At 42.1% G+C, this 20,587-nt stretch overlaps 1 protein-coding gene and 1 long non-coding RNA gene across 2 annotated transcripts; both read left to right on the top strand.

The window, feature by feature from the left end:
- The first annotated feature begins 5,915 nt into the window (after positions 1-5,915).
- LOC145658740 (uncharacterized) lies at positions 5,916-9,527 on the top strand. The gene is made up of 3 exons (XR_014124559.1): positions 5,916-6,594; positions 7,269-7,419; positions 9,479-9,527. It is a non-coding gene; the product is annotated as an uncharacterized LOC145658740 (long non-coding RNA).
- Positions 9,528-16,688: 7,161 nt separating this feature from the next.
- Positions 16,689-18,937, top strand: sox11b (SRY-box transcription factor 11b). Its single transcript, XM_026999065.3, has one exon. It carries the CDS (start codon positions 16,812-16,814, stop codon positions 17,937-17,939), a length of 1,128 nt encoding a protein of 375 aa, XP_026854866.2. The 5' UTR covers positions 16,689-16,811; the 3' UTR covers positions 17,940-18,937.
- Positions 18,938-20,587: the final 1,650 nt, after the last annotated feature.

The following is a 20,587-nucleotide window of genomic DNA, read 5'->3' as shown; positions in this document are numbered from 1 at the left end:
TGGGAGTGGAAACACAGAAAGAGAGGTTTAGTTTCCATCTGTAAAAATAGCATTTTCTATATTGCTTTACTGTTTGGTTAGTGACATCATATCCTCTCTTTCTTCCTCGAGAAAATCTAGCCAACACATTAAACTATCATTCAACTAGCAGCATGTCAGCTAATTGTGCAACAGCATATTTTGAGTGACCTGCTTATGCCCTGGAAACAATTCTCAGGAAAACCACTGCATGCAAAAATCTGTGTTGTTTCCTCAGAGAGATGGACCAAAATAACAAAAAGGGACTCTTAATGCAGGATGGATACTTTTTTCCTCTTAGTTTTATGAGCTGCTCAGTAATTATCTGAGTTTAAAATCAGTGATTATTTCATTTCCTGAGATAAGCACTGTGGTGCTGTGTGCTCGTTAAGGTCTTTTCATCATATGCTAATTCTGGAGAGGCAAAACCACTGGCTAGAGGGGACAACCTATTGTGGCCGGCTTGGAGCTGGTTCAAATGCAAACAGCCAAAACAAGCTGAAATAGTATGTTATCACTGAAATCAGGGCTGGCCAAGAAATGCTTAAAGGACAGAGCAATTACACATTACACGCAGGCATCAGGAGAGGGCAACTGCTCCAGTCCTCATCCTCAGAAATGACATCATGACATGAAATGCAGATTGCAGCAAAAAGGAATATTAACAAATAAACAAACAAATAAACAATCTATTCTGATCCTGAATTCTGCTTACAAAACAGGCCAGTAATAACAATCATCTAGCAACTATCTTTATTTGTTTATGAGCAGTAAGGGGTCCCTCAGCCAGTGATGTTTATGGGGAATGTGCCTCTGTTTTCTGCATAAGTCCAATACATGCTTGTACAAAAATGGATTGGATCCATATGTTCAAGATGCTGAATGACTGTCACCCAGTGTCTGAAGATCTTATCGGATGGTCATGACTTTTTGGCCATCCCCAGTTGGTTCCCATTTACATGTCTCAGTTCACTACAAGAACCGAGTCAATTAAAAGAACTCAGACGATTCCCACTCAGGAAATTAGGGCCCAATTACAGTGACCCTAAGGGCCTGCCAGGATCTGGAGGACTGAAATGTGGCAAAAAAAAAACCCTAAAAAGAACGAGAGACTGAGAAAAAGGTTGATAGAGTGTGTGTGTGTGTGTGTGTGTGTGTGTGTGTGTGTGTGTGTGTGTGTGTGTGTGTGTGTGTGTGTGTGTGTGTGTGTGTGTGCGCGCCTGCCAACCCACACTGTGAGTTGGTGCAGTAGAGTCAGTAGATGTTTGACTCCAATACCCTCCTCCAGAGTGTGCCAAGTTTGTATCATAAAATCAAAGTGCAATTTAGAAAGATTGTGTTAAAACACAAGAGGGACATGGTTACTCCTCCAGTGACTCTGGACCACGCAGGATGTGTTCATTATGTCTCTGCTTATAGAGGTGAAGATTGTTATGAGACAAGGTTTAATAGAGAAGCCGGACTGCAGTAAAGCCCTTTGATAGCAGGGTTTAAAAGACATTTTTAGAAAGGAATCTTGTAACCCTTCCTGATGTAAAAACTCATTGGCTCATAGACTGTATTTGATTGGATGTTATATTTCAAACACACAATAGTGACATTAATGGCAATAAATGCTGCATGATGCCTTATCACAGTACAATCCTATAACTTAAATGCTTTATAAAGAACAAAAGAAAAACCATTCAAAAGTCAGAATTTGGACATATCTTAAGTTGCATGTTCCATGAAAGTGCATCCCAGCATCTACACATCAAGAAATAATCAAATCTTTTTCTTCCTCCCAAATACCACAAAATTAATTTTCTCCACTACATTTTCCAAGCAACCCCCCTCCCCCCGCCCCCCACACTGAGACTGGCCCATCCCTCATTTGCATTGCAGCAAGTAGATCTCATCTACTGGTCTCACACTGTCCGCCACCTTCATCTAAACACATAATGCAATTGTCTCGGTTGTCCACCTGATTTAATGTTGTCTAACAATGGCCCAGTCAAAGACGAATGCAGGGAGAAGGGTGTTTGAGGCAAGAGCTTTGAATGGAAATGCCTGTGGCTTTTGTCCAAGTGACGGTAGCTTTGGCGTGATGCTGTCCAGTCTCTCTGATCTAACATCGTCTGCTCGAGGTTGGCATCTAAGGCATGCTGACTTAGGGTTCACACTTCAACATGACTCATTATTTCTACAGTCACCCAAAGGCAAAAGTTTGCAAACATGCAGCTTTCCAGGGTGCATGTTTCCTATAAACTGAATCTGAGCATACCCTTGGTGGCTGAATATTGGAGAAATCATTCATACCATATTATGACATCATAAGACTGACATTAGGCAATTGCTGGTGGTTGGCATACAGCCTGTGGACTTGTGCTGTGCTGTTGCCGTTCTGCTTCCTCTTTGCTTGGGACCTACACCCACACACTCCCCCTCCATGCTCTTTAGGAAATCCCACCGTGTCTGCTTGGGTTCCTGTAGAACCACACAGCCACGTGATGCAAGGTTAGACCTTATCTACAGTTCCTCTCTACCCTGTCTAAAGTAGAGCCAAATCAGGTTAGCGTCCCCTTCACCACTCGTTCTCAGCTTGACCAGGGCACCGCCCTTCTGCTGAGGACATTTAACAGCGCCTCTGATTTGCATCGGCACTGGTTTGTGATCCAGATTTATGCTATTGCAAAGCAGGGGAAGTCAATAGGAGGTACACTGGGACGCAGCAGAAATCAATAGGCCTATTATTCTCATGGCTTCCTGCTCCGCCAACTAATGTCTTACTTGTGCTGAAGTTCAGATGAACAGGTTGGAGGAGGATAGATGCCTCCTGCCCCGAGCTCTTGGCTTGGTAAAGGTCAATAACGTTTAACGTTTGCATCCAAATGGCACTTATGTGGAGGGAATAAGCATAACATTAGTTATTTTGTCCTGGACATTACAAAATTAATGAGACAAGCCTCAATACTTTAAATTCTTTTGAACCTTCTGTGCTGGCAGACTAAACCTAATTCTGGATGTAGGTACTGAATGTCTTACACACTCTACTACAGCAATGTTTTGTTTTTTAATTTTCTTTTTCTTCCTTTTACCGCACTGTATCTGTTATTTCACACCAGACTATTTTAACATTTTCACAATTTTAACACATTTAACACAATTTTAATATAAATCAGACATAAGACCTTCTGTGCTCCTGGTCTAGTAATTAGCTGTATCGATCTATATGTAATCACCATTGTTTCTCAAGCCCAATATAAGCCAGAAAATATTATTTCTAATTTTTATGTTAGTAGTTCGTGTATTTAAGGAAAGTTGGGTTATATGAAGTGATGAGAAATCTACATAAATGAGGTTTGAGAATTTCTCACATCATATTTCTCACATCAATTTTAACTGTTAAAACATGTGACTTGTCAATATTCTGACCAAGTCTCCTTTTATTTATTTTCACTTAATGTTTTCAGAATGCCATATATTTTGAGGTAAGGCCAGCTTGGGTCATAGACTTTCCACAGGACCTACTGGAACACGTGTTATGGCAGACACTGATTTGAAGTTGAGTGAATTTAAAATTCTCTGTTACAGTCTGAACAGAGCATAGAGCTGTTAGTGTGAAGACTGGCCTACCATGGAACACTATGCAGAATATAATGCAGCAGTAAGACACCAGAACTAGGTTCTTTCTTATAATACCAGTTAGACACATTTGCAGTTTTGTTAGTTCTCTTCAAAATTACCACTTTAGCATTTGAGTTTTAAACAGTGAAACCAAATGTTTCCAAATTCCAAATGTCAATTAAGCTATTCCAGGACAGGAATGGAACCTTTCCAGCTCTCTTGTTATACTTGTTATTCACCAAGGCCAAATCTTAACACTTAGGGATTTTCCTAAGAAGACTCCTGTGCCCCCATGGTTCACCGCCGGCCCCTGTACAGCTGGGGACCTCTCCACCCTGGGTCTCGAGGAGACAATGGAGGCCCAGGCACCCAGTGGAAAGCAGCAGGGCCTCTTCAAACAGGCAGCCAGCATGGGGCCAAACCAGGGCCTCCACCAACTGCCCTAAGCCCCATTCACTTCTATTGAGCAAAATCACTGTTCCTAATTCCAAAGGCTGCTTAAGTACGAGCCTTTCTCTAACCCCCCACCCCACCACATCCATGTCTTCATCATCCCTGAAAGGGATGCACACGAACATGAAGTGGGTGACTATAATGTGATCGTGGCTTACCTTAAAACATAACTCATTATGAGCGGGGGAGCTTTTTTTCCCAAACAGGCCCATAGCCGGGGGTGGGTGGGTTACCCTTGCAGCTGACCACTCTCAAGTTTCTGTGCCGCCTTTGCCCTGTCTCGAGCACGGCACTGTGCAGACACCTTTCCGTCATTACAGTGAAAGTCTTGCAGCCTGTAGAAGAAAGCTCCTCTTTGATGGGGAGCTTGATTTCCTGTCTTTTGTTTTCTTTTTCTTTTCAGCTGGTCCATGCTGGGAGTAGGGCCGCCAGCACTCCCCAGCCATCAACCTACTGTACCCACACACTTGTAACACCATGCCTCATGCTGGCACACACACACACAGCAATTGGACATGCTCTATAAATCGTCACCCACGTCCTTCCAGACGCGGATGGAAGAACAAAATGGCAGGGGTTCAGTTCAGGGAGTCGGGGGTGGGGGGGGGGGGGGGGCGGACAACTGCAAGGCATACCACTCCAGGAGTACAGGGATATTCAATCCATATCAGCAGCTGGAAACTCTCAGAGGGATGGAGGGGAAACGAGGACTCTGTGTGCAAGAGTGCATTCGTGCTTGAGTGTGTGTGTTTGTGTGTGTGTGTCTTCCATTTCTTTAAAATGGAAGGGTCTGGGAGTATCATGCTGTGTATCTCTAGCTGGGGTATGCATTTTATCAGGTTTAGATTTCAGATTTGTTTCATGATGAGGACCACATAATATTTACATATCTGTGTGAAGTGTTGCAATATTATAATTCAGAAGTTCAGCCAAGGTTCCTTATGCTTGAGTTTCATAGTTATACTAGTAAGTTGTTTATGGAAAATTCTCAAACACTTGCAGGGTTGTTATGTTTTCAAAATTTCATATATTCTCATGGCCAGCCTACACAGAAATAGATCTAAATGGTCTGAGGTATTTTGGTCCTGCCTCAGTAGTGACCTCAGATCAGCTGATGAGAAGATAGGTGGATCATTTCTGAAGGCTAGCGCATTCTTCTCATGATATAGCAGAGAATGTCAGCCATTTCCAGAATCCTGCATCTTGCACAAGCCTTCAGCAGACATATTCCCAGGCTCAGGCCTTGTGGGTAATTTCGATCTAACTCTGTATGGCTTGCCACAGGCCAAAGCATGTCTGTGTTTTACACGACTCAGCATGTTATATTGATTCTCATGGTGGCGGCTGGCAGACTGGCAGACAGATATTACCAAAGAACCCATAGGAACAGAGATGAACAAGAATCTGTCAACATCTAAGTACTTTAATGTTATAAAAGCCTGGTTTTCCTTTATTTTTTCTTGTGCTTTTGGCCCTCCGTGATATTTAAATGTAGGTACAAATTAAATGTAGCTAATCAGGGATTGCTTCTCTAGCCTGTACACATCTGTCACATGAGCCATTAAAATGGCAAACATAACAAAGCAGCGTTTTTGTTGTTTGTTTTTTTTCATCTTTTCCCATCTGACCTAGTCAGCAAGCCATGGGATCAGCGAGCACTCTCCTGACTCTTTCATCTTCAAATGCACGTCCTTAATTATCTTCATAAAATACGAACAATTGGCTTGGGAAGCCATAAAGATGTGACAGTTTCTGGGTCCTCATCTTTCTCAAGTCCTCAACATAACATCCTCATTAATATGCAGAAGACAGTTATTTTTGTAATAGCCCTCTAGCAGCCAGAGCAGAAGGGTCAATTGGCTTCAACAGCCCATTTAAAAAGCAAACTGAAATACGGCAGGGCAGAACGAAATGCAGATCTTACATCTGATACCTTTAGTACGAGTCTGCTCTGAAATGCATGTACCTTCGTCGGGTGTCCATCACACAACAATAAACTGCATTTACGTTCCTGAGTTCATTCATGCATTCTAGAAAATTTTACTAGAAACTATTGACAAGCAGAGTCCGCATCATAGCACAGCGGGGATCTAGAGTGTGTTATGTTCAATTTGTGTAATGATAAGTTCAACCTTTAGAGAAGGCCAGGGAGCTGTCATATCCAAGATTTGCAACGTCCTTCACATGTAAAGATGTCTTCATTCAGCTAGGGCCCAGTACTAAAGCTCTAATGAAAAACAGCAGGTCTCCTTCTACACAGAGCCCAGTGTGCATCCACTCTACTGCAGTCCCCTGCATCCAGCTACTTAATTTCCTGTGTAATAAATTAAGAACGGGGTCCCAAGGAATTAATCGACTCTAATAGCCCCGTCGATAAGATGATGTACTGTACATTTTTATCTCCCTCACAACCTCTTTCGTCTTGTTCCATGCAGATATAACTCTGCGGGTTTAATATAGCTTTGTCAACCCTTCGGAACCATCAGTCTAAGAGCAGTGGCCACTACCTCTTATCAGGTGACCCCATACCACAACCCCCCCCCCATTACCCGCCCTCTCCTCCACTAGCGACCTCCCACACTCCTCTCCTACACTCCCTCCCACCACTACCTACCAACTCCCCTACCACTACACCACCAACCATCTCTTTTCTATGCACATGAAAAATGAAAACATGCAAACACTGATGACCTGGGGAAATGACTATTCTGTTTCACATGAACACGCGATATCCCCATCTATCGCTTTTCTTCTTTGACATTAATCACTATTTGTCAGCTATCTTTTTTTTTTCATTCAGTTCAGTCACATATAATTAAGCAACTATTCAGAGAAATGTTTACCTGTTGGTATATTTCCGGCTGCTTTTTACTTTTCAAAACAATCACTGTAATGCACATTTTTCATATGTAGCACTTGGAACAAATTGTTTTCATCACCAATGTTAATATTTCATAATATATTTCTGTTTTGCATGTTTCTGAGTTGGATGTGTGTGCAGTTAATAGGTAAGATTAAAGCACCCAGTAACCCTAGACTCATTAGCCAAAAAAGGTTAGAAGTAATGTGTCGCTAAGTACATTCATATAACAAACCAGTTTCTTTCTTTGTCACGTTTTCCGCTCCACAGAGAAGCATTCTCAGATGTTGGAGGGCATCTTGTAAACCTTTGGCTCTTTGTTTTTCTCCAGGAAGCTTGAGCCAAAGCTGCAGTTCTTCTCCCAGAGAAATGGGGCTTTCAAGCATGATGCTTGAAGCCGAGGCCTGTGTCACCTAGAACTCCTGGAGGTTTCAATTTCTGCGGGGTTCTATGTATTCCTAATCAGAGCCTTCCTGCAATGGGTAAGATTAATCCCTGCCTCTGTGCCACTACCGAGAGGTATATGTGGAGTTGGGGTGGGGGGGGGGGTGCAGCTTTGGCTTATAATGGCTACCATCCATCATTTAGGTGTGCACTTCATGTCAATGACTGTGAGGTAAGACTGCTGTTCCCACAACACTGACACTGATAGCACAGTGAGCAAAAAAAGTGTCAGGATTCTTGTGCACTAGTGTGTGTAGTGGGAAATGACTGAAGATATATCAAGTGTAATTTCAAAATTAGGAAAGATGTGGTTGCTTTGTTAGATCATACTTAAGTATTTTAAAGGAATCAATCTGTAGCGCATGCTGAACGCCCAAAGCATGAACGATTCTCACATGCATTTCCATTCTGCAGTTTGACAACCATGGATTCTGTGCTTTGAAATGGTCCTAATCAGAAAGATCCCCTTCATTTGAAACCATGTGCTGCACAGGAAGTTTAAAATATATGTTCTTCAAAAGAAAGCAAACAGGAACAACAGGAAATTGGATTAGGGTCTAGCTAGGGTTCACCTTATAATTGGCAAACCCCAGGAATAACTCGGGAAAGGAACCGGCTAGGGTTTTACGTTCTTTTTTTAACCGTATTTGGCAATAGACAGGATGCATTCAAATACAGAATAAGGCAGAAACCAGAGAGTGAGAGATTAGTGTTTTTTAAAGAGTAACAGAGGATTAGACCTGAACCTTACTATGTATTACAGATTATGTTATACTTCTAACTGCGGAGTTGCTAAATAAGGGAGACGGATAAAACTTACTTTCCCCATTTAAATGACATTTTAAGATAACATGAAAAGAGAGAATGAGTGACATTTGTGGAAAAATAGGGAGGAGACACTTAAAAGGCAAGGAGGACTGTCTGATATGGTGAGTTGGAAAATAGCAGTCTATATGTGCATATTTTACAGCCCTGAATCGAATATAAACCACCAAACCTATATTTCATTTTGGTTTATCGGGTGTTCAAATGACTACCCATTATATCATTACAACTGAAGGAGAAATGTGAGAAAATTTGATTGGCTCTGAATAAGTCTGCTGTGCCCCCAGCCCCTGCCTTTGGGTGTTTGGCACGTTTTATTCTATATCAAATATGCTACTTAAGACTCTGTTGTGGGGTTTTTTCTCCCAGAGCAGCTCAGGTAAAAATACTCATTAGTTTAATTGTCTTGAAACAAACAAACAATCAAACAAATTAATTAACTATATGATTAACTAACTAAATATCTATCTATTTAAAGGCATATAGTTAAGAATATATATATTTTAAGTATGCTTGCTCCACTGATGCTCAGATTGAAATCAAGCAAATGTACGATATACATACATTGCAAGATGTATGATTATTTGCTTCAGTTTAATCCCTACTTATTCATGTATTCAGTCAATATCATTCAACAATAAAATCATTACATTAAAATTTTTTATAAATAAAATTGTTTTAGTGAAAAACAACACTGAAAGACACATCTGAAACCATTACATTTTTTGCATATTTTAATATGTAAGTATCCTTATGAAAAAAACATGGATTAGAATAATCAGACCCTTTCCTCATGTGAAACCCACCCCCACAACCAGGACTGAGCCTTAGTCAGGTTCACCGGGTTCGTTTCAGGCTCATTAGAGACAGTCGATGGAAATGCTGTTCTCTGCAGCTGGGGGGCTGCCTGCTGTCTGTGTAAGAGCACACTAAGGCTTCTTTTTATGTGCATGCGCGCGCGCGCTCGTGTGCGTGTGTGTGTGTGCGTGTGTGTGCGTGCGTGCGTGCGTGCTCACACTTAGTGTCCTATAAACTGATGTACACTTGACTTAGAGCCACGGGTACTACAGCTGCCATATGCAGTGCACTCCCCACCATGCACATCTATCTATCTCCACACTGACGCGTTACACACAAACCTTGAGGCATCAGGCAAAAAGTCACCATAGTCATTTTCCAGAATCTCTTTAAATTTACTCCGATGGTGTAATTCCTCCCGCCCTCAAACTGTCAGCTATGGGTGGAGCTCCTTTCTCCTCTGCTGTGTTGTAGATGGAGCTACCTGCAGGATGCTGTGAATAAGCCTGCTGCAGCCCAGCCCCCCCCCCGGTGTCTGCCATGCAACGTCTGCCCCCCCCCTCTCTCCAGGCACCAGGTAATTAACTGGAATGTCAACATGAGATGAACGGGGCTGAAATAATAGCTTCTTTTATCTACGAGCTGTGATCATTATCTTTGTATTTTTCTTTTCCTACCGTCTCCTCCACTGCCGCCCACTGCCATGCCCCTCCTCGCCTTTGTCTTATTTGTTCAAAATTGATGACATCCTCTACTTACCTTTAAATTAGCCTGCCCTGAGGATTGAGTGCTGTGAAGAGGCTTGCAGAGGAGCGAGAACTTCAATTTTCGAGTAGCTACGAGCAAAATGTGAGTAAGCCCTTGACAGCTTACTAATTCACCACTTAAAGTTCAAGAACAGCTGAATTCATAACAGAGAATTGTACCTGAAATAAAGAATCTTATATTATTAGTGGAATGTCCTGTTCACTTTGTGAGCATATATGATTTTAACACTTCACAAGAGACTCTTAGGAATATACATTAAAAGGCATGTGGCTATTTGGCAAGACCCAGTAAATAAGAAACCAGGCAAAGGGTTAAGGTGAAGAACATTTAGCTGTGGTTTTTCCAGTGGCTGAGCAGGTAGAGGATGGTGTCTCTTTTCCGTGACCTAGCTGTGAGGTCATGCACGGTGGTGGATAACTGCCTCTCATTGTCAGCCCGAGTGTGGAAAATCTACAGCCATTACAGCCACAGCACGCCTTCCACCAACCGAGTGGCAAGGTGGAAAAGAACAAGAAATAAAAAAGAATACCTCTAAAGTCCTCGAAAATGAGGCCAAACCTGCAGAAGAAACGCTACGCAGAAACATGTGCAACAACAGTGGCTTACCTTTTTTTTTGTGGGGAGGAAGTGTGGTTTGTTTGGTTGGGGTGTAGCACACGTAGCAGGGCTGTCCACCGAATGATAGCTTGCATCAGCTTGCATCAGCCTCAACATTGTGGCCACCTCTACACGATCACCATGCATAAAATATGCACTGGGTCCTGTCGCAACCTTTCACAAGCGCTGCGGAGCACGCTGGAGCCATGACGCTATGAAACTCTGTCTAATCTACTGTCCCGTCCTAGGCTTACCGTTTGTTTAATCTACTGAGTTTTTAGATGTTTTAAATTGTGTAGTGTACAGTTTATAATGTTTTTTTTATTGTATGTACTGTCTAGTGGCACTATTGTCTGTATTTACTGTATTTGCACTGTTGCACTGTTTGTACTCACTGTTGTCTGCTGCTGTTTCATATCAAAATGTAGCGCTGTGTCTTGGAGAAAGATTCCTCACTCAATATATCCTCACTCAAGAAGGAAGGCATCAGAGTTGACTTTGGTATGAACCAATGACTGTTTGTTCATATTTTGGACTGAACAAAAATCTAGAGTTGAAGCAGTGTTCATACTGCTTTTGTACTTAGATTTAGATTTAAGGTGGGTAACAGGTCATTAAGAACATTGTTTCGAGTCTTTTGTCTAACTCTTTGCCATCAGATCTTCAAGTTTTGTTCGCCCCCTCCTTTATCCTGTAGAGAAGCTGTACTCTATTCTGGCATTATCACAGAACTTCACAGGCAATGAAAATAATAAGTCCAGACAGCAGGAAATAATGAGCATTTTAGCCAGAAAAAATAAAAACATGAAGCCTTATATTAGACAAGCAACTCTTTGTACTTTTTGCATTTATTCAGATGGCAGGTAGATTAAGAAAACAAGAACGCTCCTCTGGTTCTTCCACGTTGCCCTTTACCTTCACATGCTTATGAAACATGGAACTATGGCACCCAACTGGCTTCAGTAATCGACAGTTTTGAAAAGGGCACATACGCACATGTGAATGTATGTCCACTCTGCTCCTTCTGCCAGTGTCAGCGAGCTGAAAAAGAAGCCCTCCCTGAGGCAGTGCAATCCATCAACTCAGGGCCTGGCCTTCAGACTAAACACACTCTCATTATAGTAGGTCAGACCACCCCCGTCCTGCATTCGAGAGCCTCTGAATACATGTTTACTATTACCACACAAATGACTAAACAATTGTGCCAAGGCTGGTAGACCACAACCAAACACTACCATGCTGAACATATGCTCTGTGTAGTTTAGTAGTACTAACATCACAGTGACAGCCGGTTAGAGCTGAGCTGATTGACTCGGCGAAATCCGCTGGACTCACGGTTTTCCCCAAAGTGTTGTATAGTAATTTTGATGCCATTCAGTGGATGGAAATGAGTGGTAAAGATGTGTGTTAAACTATATTATTATGCGGAGCACTCAGTACTTATAGAGCATTTTCATAGCTTTGCACGTTTTTTATTCTCAAGAGGTCAGCTTTTGAGAACCAAAGCCTTATTTTCAGATGGAGCTTTAATGATGATTCTCTCAAGACTCAGAGATGTTCACACCATGATGTTCACATGAGGCTAAGAAATGCTACTGCAAAGCAATAGAATGCAGAAAGCAGAATATATGACATAGAATGTAGAATGTGGAATATAGCATGCCTAATAGAATGTGCTAATGATCAGAATGAGGGATTCATTCATGCAAAAAAAGAGCTTGGTCCCACTCTGAGGTGTGTGTTGAGGGGGGGGGGGGGGTTGCATGTACATGGATATGTGTGGGTATGTCTGTGTCTGGGTATATCTGTGTGTGGTGTTGGTGGTGTTGGAGGGTATGTGTGGGTGTGTCTGTGTGTGTGTGTGTGTGTGTGTGTGTGTGTGTGTGTGTGTGTGTGTGTGTGTGTGTGTGTGTGTGTGTGTGTGTGTGTGTGTGTGGTTGAAGAAGGTAATGGCAGTGGTGAATAACTACCCAGAGTACATATGAACTGCTAGCAGGGTTTCTGTTCAGACAAGCTCTCACTGGCGTGTTAAGAACATCTTGTTTACATTCTCGTCAAGTCTCTGTGGTTAAAGAGTCTGTAGCAACAGACCTTTAAAGTGTGTAGACACAGGGTCAAATGCATTACAGTATGTATAACACTTCAGAAGCTTCTTATCTAACCCTGATAACAGAACTGGTTTGCTTTCCCCCACTCTCCACAGCCGTACTATTTCCACTGGGGGAGCACACAGAGGAAGAACACAGAGTACTCTTAGTTTAAACAGCATTCCTGTGTTGGTGATGCAGTGCGAATGTTTTCATTTGCAGATGTTGAGAGCTATTGTTGTTGGGGTAAGATACATCTTTAAACTTGCCCCAAAACCCCACTTAGGGAGGCAGCTTATTCATACAGCTTAACAGCCACAAAAACAAAAGTGTGACTCAACACTCAGGACGGGACATTTGAATACCTTCAGAGGAGCACCCAGAGTTCACACGTCTAACGGCGCCCGTTAGTTGAGCCGCGTCCCTTCAGACCAAAGGTAGCTGGCCTATTCCTAATCAATGGCCAGGATGTTGGGCAAGTTGACTCATTTATGTGAATGGAAGCGCAGAACAGCCAATCCTCGAGGTGTGACATTCGTGTAGCTCAGAGAGGGAAAGGGGGAAAAGCAAAAGGAACTCCATCCTCTCCCCATGTTTTAGTGGGATAAACAGAGATGAGTCTGTGAGGAAGAATGTTATTAGTGTGTTTGGCTGCAGCAGTAGGTGCTGCCGGTGCCTAATCTGGGTTTGGCCTTTTGTGAGCTGAGGAGATTGAAGGCATATCGAACACACCTGTCTGGGGGCCATTCAGAAGGAATACATTCCTTCATCTTCAATAGCAGATAGTGGCTAGTCAGGGGTGCCTATCGATCCCCGCCTTCTGTGGTGCTCACGGGTGTGGGGTGTGGAGTGAGGTGGAGTTGTGTTGGGGGGGGGAGGCCACCAAGTCTTAGGATGATAAGTGTCAGCCAGGAGATGAGTCATTCCCATCTGGAGGGCTCGTTCTTACCTTAAATGTTTCTATTCAATTCAATACTGCTTTATTGGCATGACACATTTTCACACTTTTGAAGCTTTGATGAAATTAACATAGTAAACAAAAGCTAAAAGAAATTTAAATTGATTAAATATCAGCATTGATTAAGCATTGATTAAGTATCAGCAATTAGCATGTAGGAATGATTTATTACATACTACTATTACTACTACTACTACTACTAATAATAATAATAATAATATGACAACAACAATACTACTATTAACACTACTATTACCACCATCATCGCTATTACCACTACCAATAATAGTGATAACAACAACAATAACAATATAATTACATCAGCAATACTATTACCATTATTATTTATTCTACTGCTACATATATCACTAATAGTAATAGAAACAATAATAATAGTAGTAGCAATAAAAATAGCAATATTAATAACAGATTAAATTGTGAGTGTTGCTTGTGCATCTGTGTCTCTGGTATCTAATGTGGTCACTCACTGTCCCCACACCCTGGCAGGAGTGAACGTACAGCGCTGCCAGTGTGCCAAACTCTTTATGTCCACCAAGAACATATGGCAGCTTCTCCTCATCAGGAAGACTGTTAAATGCTGGGAACATGTGACTAGTTTTGTTAAATAATTTAATTCTAATCTGAGTAAAATTTGTACATTGATTTAGGAAGTGCAGCTCTGCCTTGATCTTATTGTTCTGACACTGCTGGCATAGTCGCTTCCCTTTAGGTAGCCAGAACTGTTTATGTCTGCCGGTGTCTATGGCCAGGGTGGCCCTCCATTTTGGATCAGTCAGCATGCTTAAATAATCTGCTAAACTATACTGTCAATTTAGTGCCAGATAACACTCCATTTTACTCTTTGGCTGTGATTGAGTTTCTCAATAATGAATATAGTTTTGTTTGAGTTGTTTCGTAATTTGGGTGATCCTGACTGGGTTTAATGTTATGTTCTGGTTCTGAGTGTGTGTACTGTTAGTGTTTGTTAGTGTAGTGTTAGTGTTTTAATGCTGAACTATGTTTTAGAACTGGATGAGTGAGGGGACTGTTCTCTTTGCTCAACTCTTGGTAATGCAGAGCATCAGAATGATATAAGTGGGGGTTTGTTGCCTTGTTGAATGTGCCCAGAATTTGATTCTGGATATTTTCTGCATATTTGTTATTAATGGATATCTGTCTGATTCTGCCTTGCATGTATTGTTTGTAGTGTTCCTGTGTTCCTTTTTTTTTTTTTTACAGAACTCTGTATAAATGGTCACAGTAAGATGTCCCATTTGCTGAGCTCCTGATTTGAAGCAGACCCCACAGCTCACAGCCACAGAGAGCAATTGTTTCAATTACAGATTCAAATATTTTAGCCAAATTTTGATTGGGATTTCTAGTGAAGTGTTTAATGTGCTTTTCCTCTCAGTTCATTTAGTACCAAGTTAAAATGTCTGGAACTCATTTTAATCACTAAATAATTATAATTGTTTGAATATTCAATAATGTTGATGCATAACATAAATGTGTGTTTTGATCCCTGAGATTTGGATCCTTTCTGGAATATCATGACATTAGTCTTTCTAGATTACTGCTAGGGCCCAGGTCTGGCAGTACTGACCATCTTTCATGTTCTCTCTCTCTCTCTCTCTCTCTCTCTCTCTCTCTCTCTCTCTCTCTCTCTCTCTCTCTCTCTTTATCTCTCTCTGTCTCTCTCTTTCTCAATGTATATGTGTGTGTTGGTCTGATTCCTTTTTCCGTCCCTGTGCCTTCTCTCTCTGATGGGCCCATTTTGCCCATTATAAAAGCTCCATCTAATTTACTGTAACGCCTCAGTGCTCCGTGGAGGAGGCTATTATTGATGGCAGTAGGGTGTAGCAGGAGCCACTTAATGTGACAATGAGAATTCTTAAAAGGCGCTGGGTTAAAGCTTCACTCCCATTATACACATCTGAATATGCAAGCTCTCAGAGAGGACAATAGATTAGATTAAATTCCATACTGAATTCTCATGATTTCACTAAAAAAATCAAAGAAAATAGAGGCAAGCAAAGCAATAGCAATGTAAAACTACCCAAAATAAATATACAATGTCACAAACCATGGCATAAGTAAAGAACAGAAATTAGGCCTTTTAATCCATAGATAAGAGCATAAATGATCAAATCAGTCCTGGTAGGCTGTCTTCCTGATACAACTGACCTTTCACCCACCTCACCAGTTGGTTTGCGCTGTATGGGCATTAACAGTGTGCCACTGCTGGTGGAAAAAAACTGAAGCTGTATTTCTTTATCAGTGTAAAAGTGCTCTTGCCCAGCTTGGAGGGTGGGGGGTGGGGTAGAAAGTGTGTGTGTGTGTGTGTGTGTGTGTGTGTGTGTGGTAGGGGGGCAGGATCTTCTCACTGCATTTTCAATGTGTCATCACAAGAGCTGGAAGGGCGAGTCGGTTCCATACTGAGTGGGGGTAGGGCAGTGTAAATTCAAAGGGGTAAATGATTGCCCTCTAGGGGACACAGAAGGAGAGAGCAAAGTGAAGCTCCTTATCAGTGGAGTCTTGGCAGGCAGCCAGAATGGGTGCTGGGGTGGGCTACAGGGAGAGACGGTGCACGCCGCCTTCACACAGCAAACTGCCTCCTCTAACTCTGTAAACATCACTGCACAAAAATAAAACATCTGTTTGCACAAATATGTAAACCAGAGTTTGTTTTCCAATTAAGGTGCTAGAGCCCATCCTATTTTTTCTGAGGTTTTTCTATTCAGAATAAAAAAATACTGAGCATTTGTAATTTGTACCTTGTAGCCACAGTCTATATGATTTTGTTTGTGATAAAAGAAACGATGCTATTACAGCCTATTAGACACCATCACTACTACACTAAGAAAAACTTTACAGTTACTAGTCTTAATGCTCCTATTAGTGCCACCATCATCTTTTAATTGCACTATGAAATCTTTGACTTTCTCAAATAGGACATACAAGGTACATAAAACATTAATTTACTTTATGACGACCCAAATCCAAACTATTTTATCTGCTCATTCTGTGCAATGAACTGAGGTCTATCTCCTTAAGAAGACGCTATTCGTTCAATTGTATATGCGTGTCTTGCACACCAAGCCCAGACCAGACAGCGTGAAAGCCCCGCCTACAAAACCCAAGTCACCAATGAAATCTTTCAGATACACGTAAATGGTTAAGGGACCGTCTGGGAGCGTCTGGGCGGAGCAGACGCATGCTATTGGATAATTACAAGTGACGTTGTCGATATGAAAAACCCGGAGAAGTAGTTAAGAAGGCGGCCAGTAACTTTGCAAAGAGGTTTGACTGAGCTTGAGTCTGAGAAGGTAAATCACTGCGAGCACACCGAGTCTAACGTGTCTTTGAACTTAAGAAACTGTGAAACACAACACGGAACATGGTACAGCAAACGGAGCACAGCGAGACTGAGAGTAGCATATCTCGGGAAGCTACGGATACGGAGGAAACAGAACTGATGGCTTGCAGCCCGGTGCCACCAAAACCCGACTGGTGCAAGACAGCCACCGGGCACATTAAACGACCGATGAACGCGTTTATGGTTTGGTCAAAGATTGAGAGGAGAAAGATAATGGAGCAGTCTCCGGACATGCACAATGCCGAAATCTCCAAAAGACTGGGGAAGCGATGGAAAATGCTGAAGGACAGTGAAAAGATTCCCTTTATCCGGGAAGCCGAGCGGTTGCGTCTACAACACATGGCAGACTATCCTGACTACAAGTACAGACCCAAGAAAAAACCAAAGCTTGACAATTCTTCAAAACCAGCCGCGCTATCACCGGAGAAGACCAGCAGCAAAAGTGTCAAAGCTCCAGGAAAGAAGTGCACGAAAATGAAGCCCAGTAAGCCGGGGACCATTACTACAAAACCCTCACAAGATGTTCGCTACAACTACGTTTTCACAAACTTAAAGGTGAGCAAGTCCGTCAAAAGGGAGCTTACAGATGACGACGATGACGACGACGACGACGACGACGAGGATGATTACGAGGACGAGCTGCCAACTCGGATTAAAGCTGAGGAAGACGAGGAGCAGATCAGACCGTACAACGTCGCCAAGGTCCCCGCGAGCCCCACTCTGAGTTCTGCTGCGGAGTCAGAGGGCGCGAGCATGTACGAGGAGTCCAGGCACGCGGGCGCTGCAGCCGGCAGCAGACTGTTTTACAATTTCAAGAACATAACCAAGCAGAACGCAGCGCACTCCGCCTCGGTCTCACCAGCATCTTCCTTCAGGTCCGTCTCCACTTCGTCTAGTTCCAGCGAGGACGCGGACGACTTGCTTGTTGACTTCAGTTTAAACTTGGCAGCAGGCGCGCACGGAGCGGAGCTGGGGAGCAATTCAGGAAATCTTTGTCTTTCTCTGGTGGATAAGGATTTGGACTCTTTCAGCGAGGGCAGTCTCGGCTCTCACTTCGAGTTTCCGGACTATTGCACCCCCGAACTCAGTGAGATGATTGCGGGTGACTGGCTAGAGGCAAACTTTTCTGATCTAGTGTTCACGTACTAAATGTGGGCTGATTCTCCTGCGTAAGCGGGGAGGTGTCTCGCATCTTCAGGTCATTTAGAATTGCCTCCTAGGCTTGCTCCCTGCCCGGGGAAAGGAAGCGAAACCAGATGCGTTACGACAAAGGTGACATCGCAAAACGTGACATTTTTCGCCACGACAGGGTTTTATGGTTTCTGTGTGGGCCCGCAGTGAAACTGCTAAAGTGGGGGTGGACCGCAAAATGTAAAATCTGAACTATGCAGTCCCATTCCACCAATATCTCTCTACAGGGAGTTGAAACGCGGCTGCAGCTCTGAAAGGAGGCAAATCTGAAACACTGTTCAGGATGTAACTTTTTCCGAGGTTTTGTGATTTCTGTACAAATGTTTGTTTTGTAATCGGTTCCGTTTCTCTCCAGGTGTGGAGATAACTGTTCTAGAACACAGGTATGGCAGGAAGCATTTTGATACATAACCAACATACCTCATCTTTTTAAAAAAGTGAAATATTTTCTGGCATATTTTTGTACAGTTAAAGGGAATGTTCTTACTGTGCTCTCAGTGAGGTTTCTTCAGGCACTTCTACCCGGTTTCATTGGTTCAAGCATGCAAGAGTTAAATCAGATCATCTTGCATCCAAATGCCTTGTTATCCTTTCGGTCTAGGTTGTGTACAATTGTAGATCTGACGATGCGTTTCTATAAAGATGTACAATGGAATTGGGGAATTTTAGACCTCATTGCTGGTACTAGATTCAAGATTGTATATGTTGTGTAATATAGTAAATCTAGGAGTTTATGTATATCAGTGTGAATGGGTCCCAAATAGCAGGTGTGAAACTTGGATTTGTTTTGCATTTTTACCATCTTAAAGAACTGTTTTTGTTTTGTGGGTTTTTTCCATTATTTTGTGCAATATAATCTTAAAATGGACCATCTGCGTTTTGTAGCAAAGGAAATGCGTTACATGTCGTCATGCTGAAGTCTGTATCTTGACAAATAAATCAGCTGGAACTGATAACACGTCTGTTTTTTTGTGTCTCTCTCTCTCTCTCTCTCTCTCTCTCTCTCTCTCTCTCTCTCTCTCTCTCTATATTTTTCCTGTTCTTCCTACGCACTATCCAGCAAGTACCCTCTTCCTTAAAAAAAAAAAAAAAAAAAAAATCAAATCTCGCGCGGTATTAAGGGCAACTTTGATTGCTGGAAAAGTTGTCCTTGGGCCCATGAGTTAAGCCCCTCTCCTCTCTCCCTGTGAAGTCAGTGAGAAGGCACATCAATGCAGCTGTTCCCCTCATAGCTTCTGAAAATGACGACAGAAATTAAATCTGGTTTTGCATGTTGCCTAGTCAAGAAAAGTTTTTTAAGATGGGATACATATTTGTTCCATATTAAAGCTTTGGGGGAAAATATAAGCACTCAAAAACAACTTATTTATTGAATGAATTCTTTAAAAGCATACTTCTTTCAACATGCAACATTTCAAAAAGGTCACAAATGACTTATTAAAAGTAATTATATTAATTTGTTTTCTTTACTAAAGTGTTTGTTATTCATCACACAAACCCTTACACTTCCAAAATGTCTGACCAAAAAAGTGACTTGAAAAATGGTTAATGTACAAGATATAAGGAGGAGCTTATTCCAGTGGAACACAACTGCATTCCAGCTCTCTCATTTGCCACATATGTTCATCTACAGGAGGAAAGTTGCCTTCTGGGGGGCTGCCATGACGTGGCTTTGATTAGCCGCTGCTCTGCTCTTTTCATGAGTGTGTGTGACCATTCGGGTGAGTGAAAGTGCCTCTGTGAGTCTCTCACTTTTCCTCTTTTCTGCTCATCCACAAAGCCTATCACTTCCATAAAAGCTCCATGGCCTTTTGAATAACCTATGCGCTTTGAAAAAGCAACGACAGATCAGTGTGTGTGTGTGTGTGTGGGGTGGGGGGTGGGTCCTTTCAGTAGTGTGCTATTTGCAAGATTCTAAATGCTCCTAGGGCCTTACTTAACCACTTTGGTGAGCAGGTCAGTTTGCTGTTCATGTTCATGTGCTGTTCGTTTTGGAGCGAATGCTTTTTGGCTGTATGTTCATACCGGGTATGAACCATGACAAGGCCCATTATGTGTCTCTTTGTACTGATCTGGAGGTTGTTCAGGTGATGTAGCCCAGTAGTGTCATTTCAAAATGAACCCCGTTGGTGCTATATTGCATGATTAGCAAAGGAAGCTATGGGTGCTACAAGTTAATTATGATGAAGGCAGCATGACTGTGTTACCTGATCTCGCTCTCTCTTTCTCTCTCTCTCTCTCTCTCTCTCTCTCTCTCTCTCTCTATTTATCTCTCTCTCTCTGTCTCTAAGTAGGCTATAAAGTCAGATTTCTTTTCTCTTTATTTTGTTCCTGTACAGCCTATTATAGTCCTATGTATTTTATATCTTTATTTGCATAACAGAATTCAAGATTTGAGAATATCCCCCAAAAACGTTGGAGAAAGAATGTCTTCAGCTATATAGGTACACTCTAAATAATTATACAATAAGTTTAGATTAATGGAAATGGTGATATATTTGAGTGAATTAATTAAGCTCCAACAAGTTACTAAACACGTGCAGCACACTTCAATAGCGACAGCTATTAGCAGTATAGTGTTACTTATGCCATATCTAGCTTGATTG

The sequence above is a fragment of the Electrophorus electricus genome, chromosome 7, assembly GCF_041902795.1.
Source record: "Electrophorus electricus isolate QZ-2024a chromosome 7, ASM4190279v1, whole genome shotgun sequence".
Taxonomy (NCBI): domain Eukaryota; kingdom Metazoa; phylum Chordata; class Actinopteri; order Gymnotiformes; family Gymnotidae; genus Electrophorus; species Electrophorus electricus.
This window is presented reverse-complemented; position numbering and strand designations above follow the sequence as displayed.

Excerpts from the sequence above, each read along its gene's own strand:
- sox11b (XM_026999065.3), top strand. The coding sequence starts at position 16,812 with ATGGTACAGCAAACGGAGCACAGCGAGACTGAGAGTAGCATATCTCGG.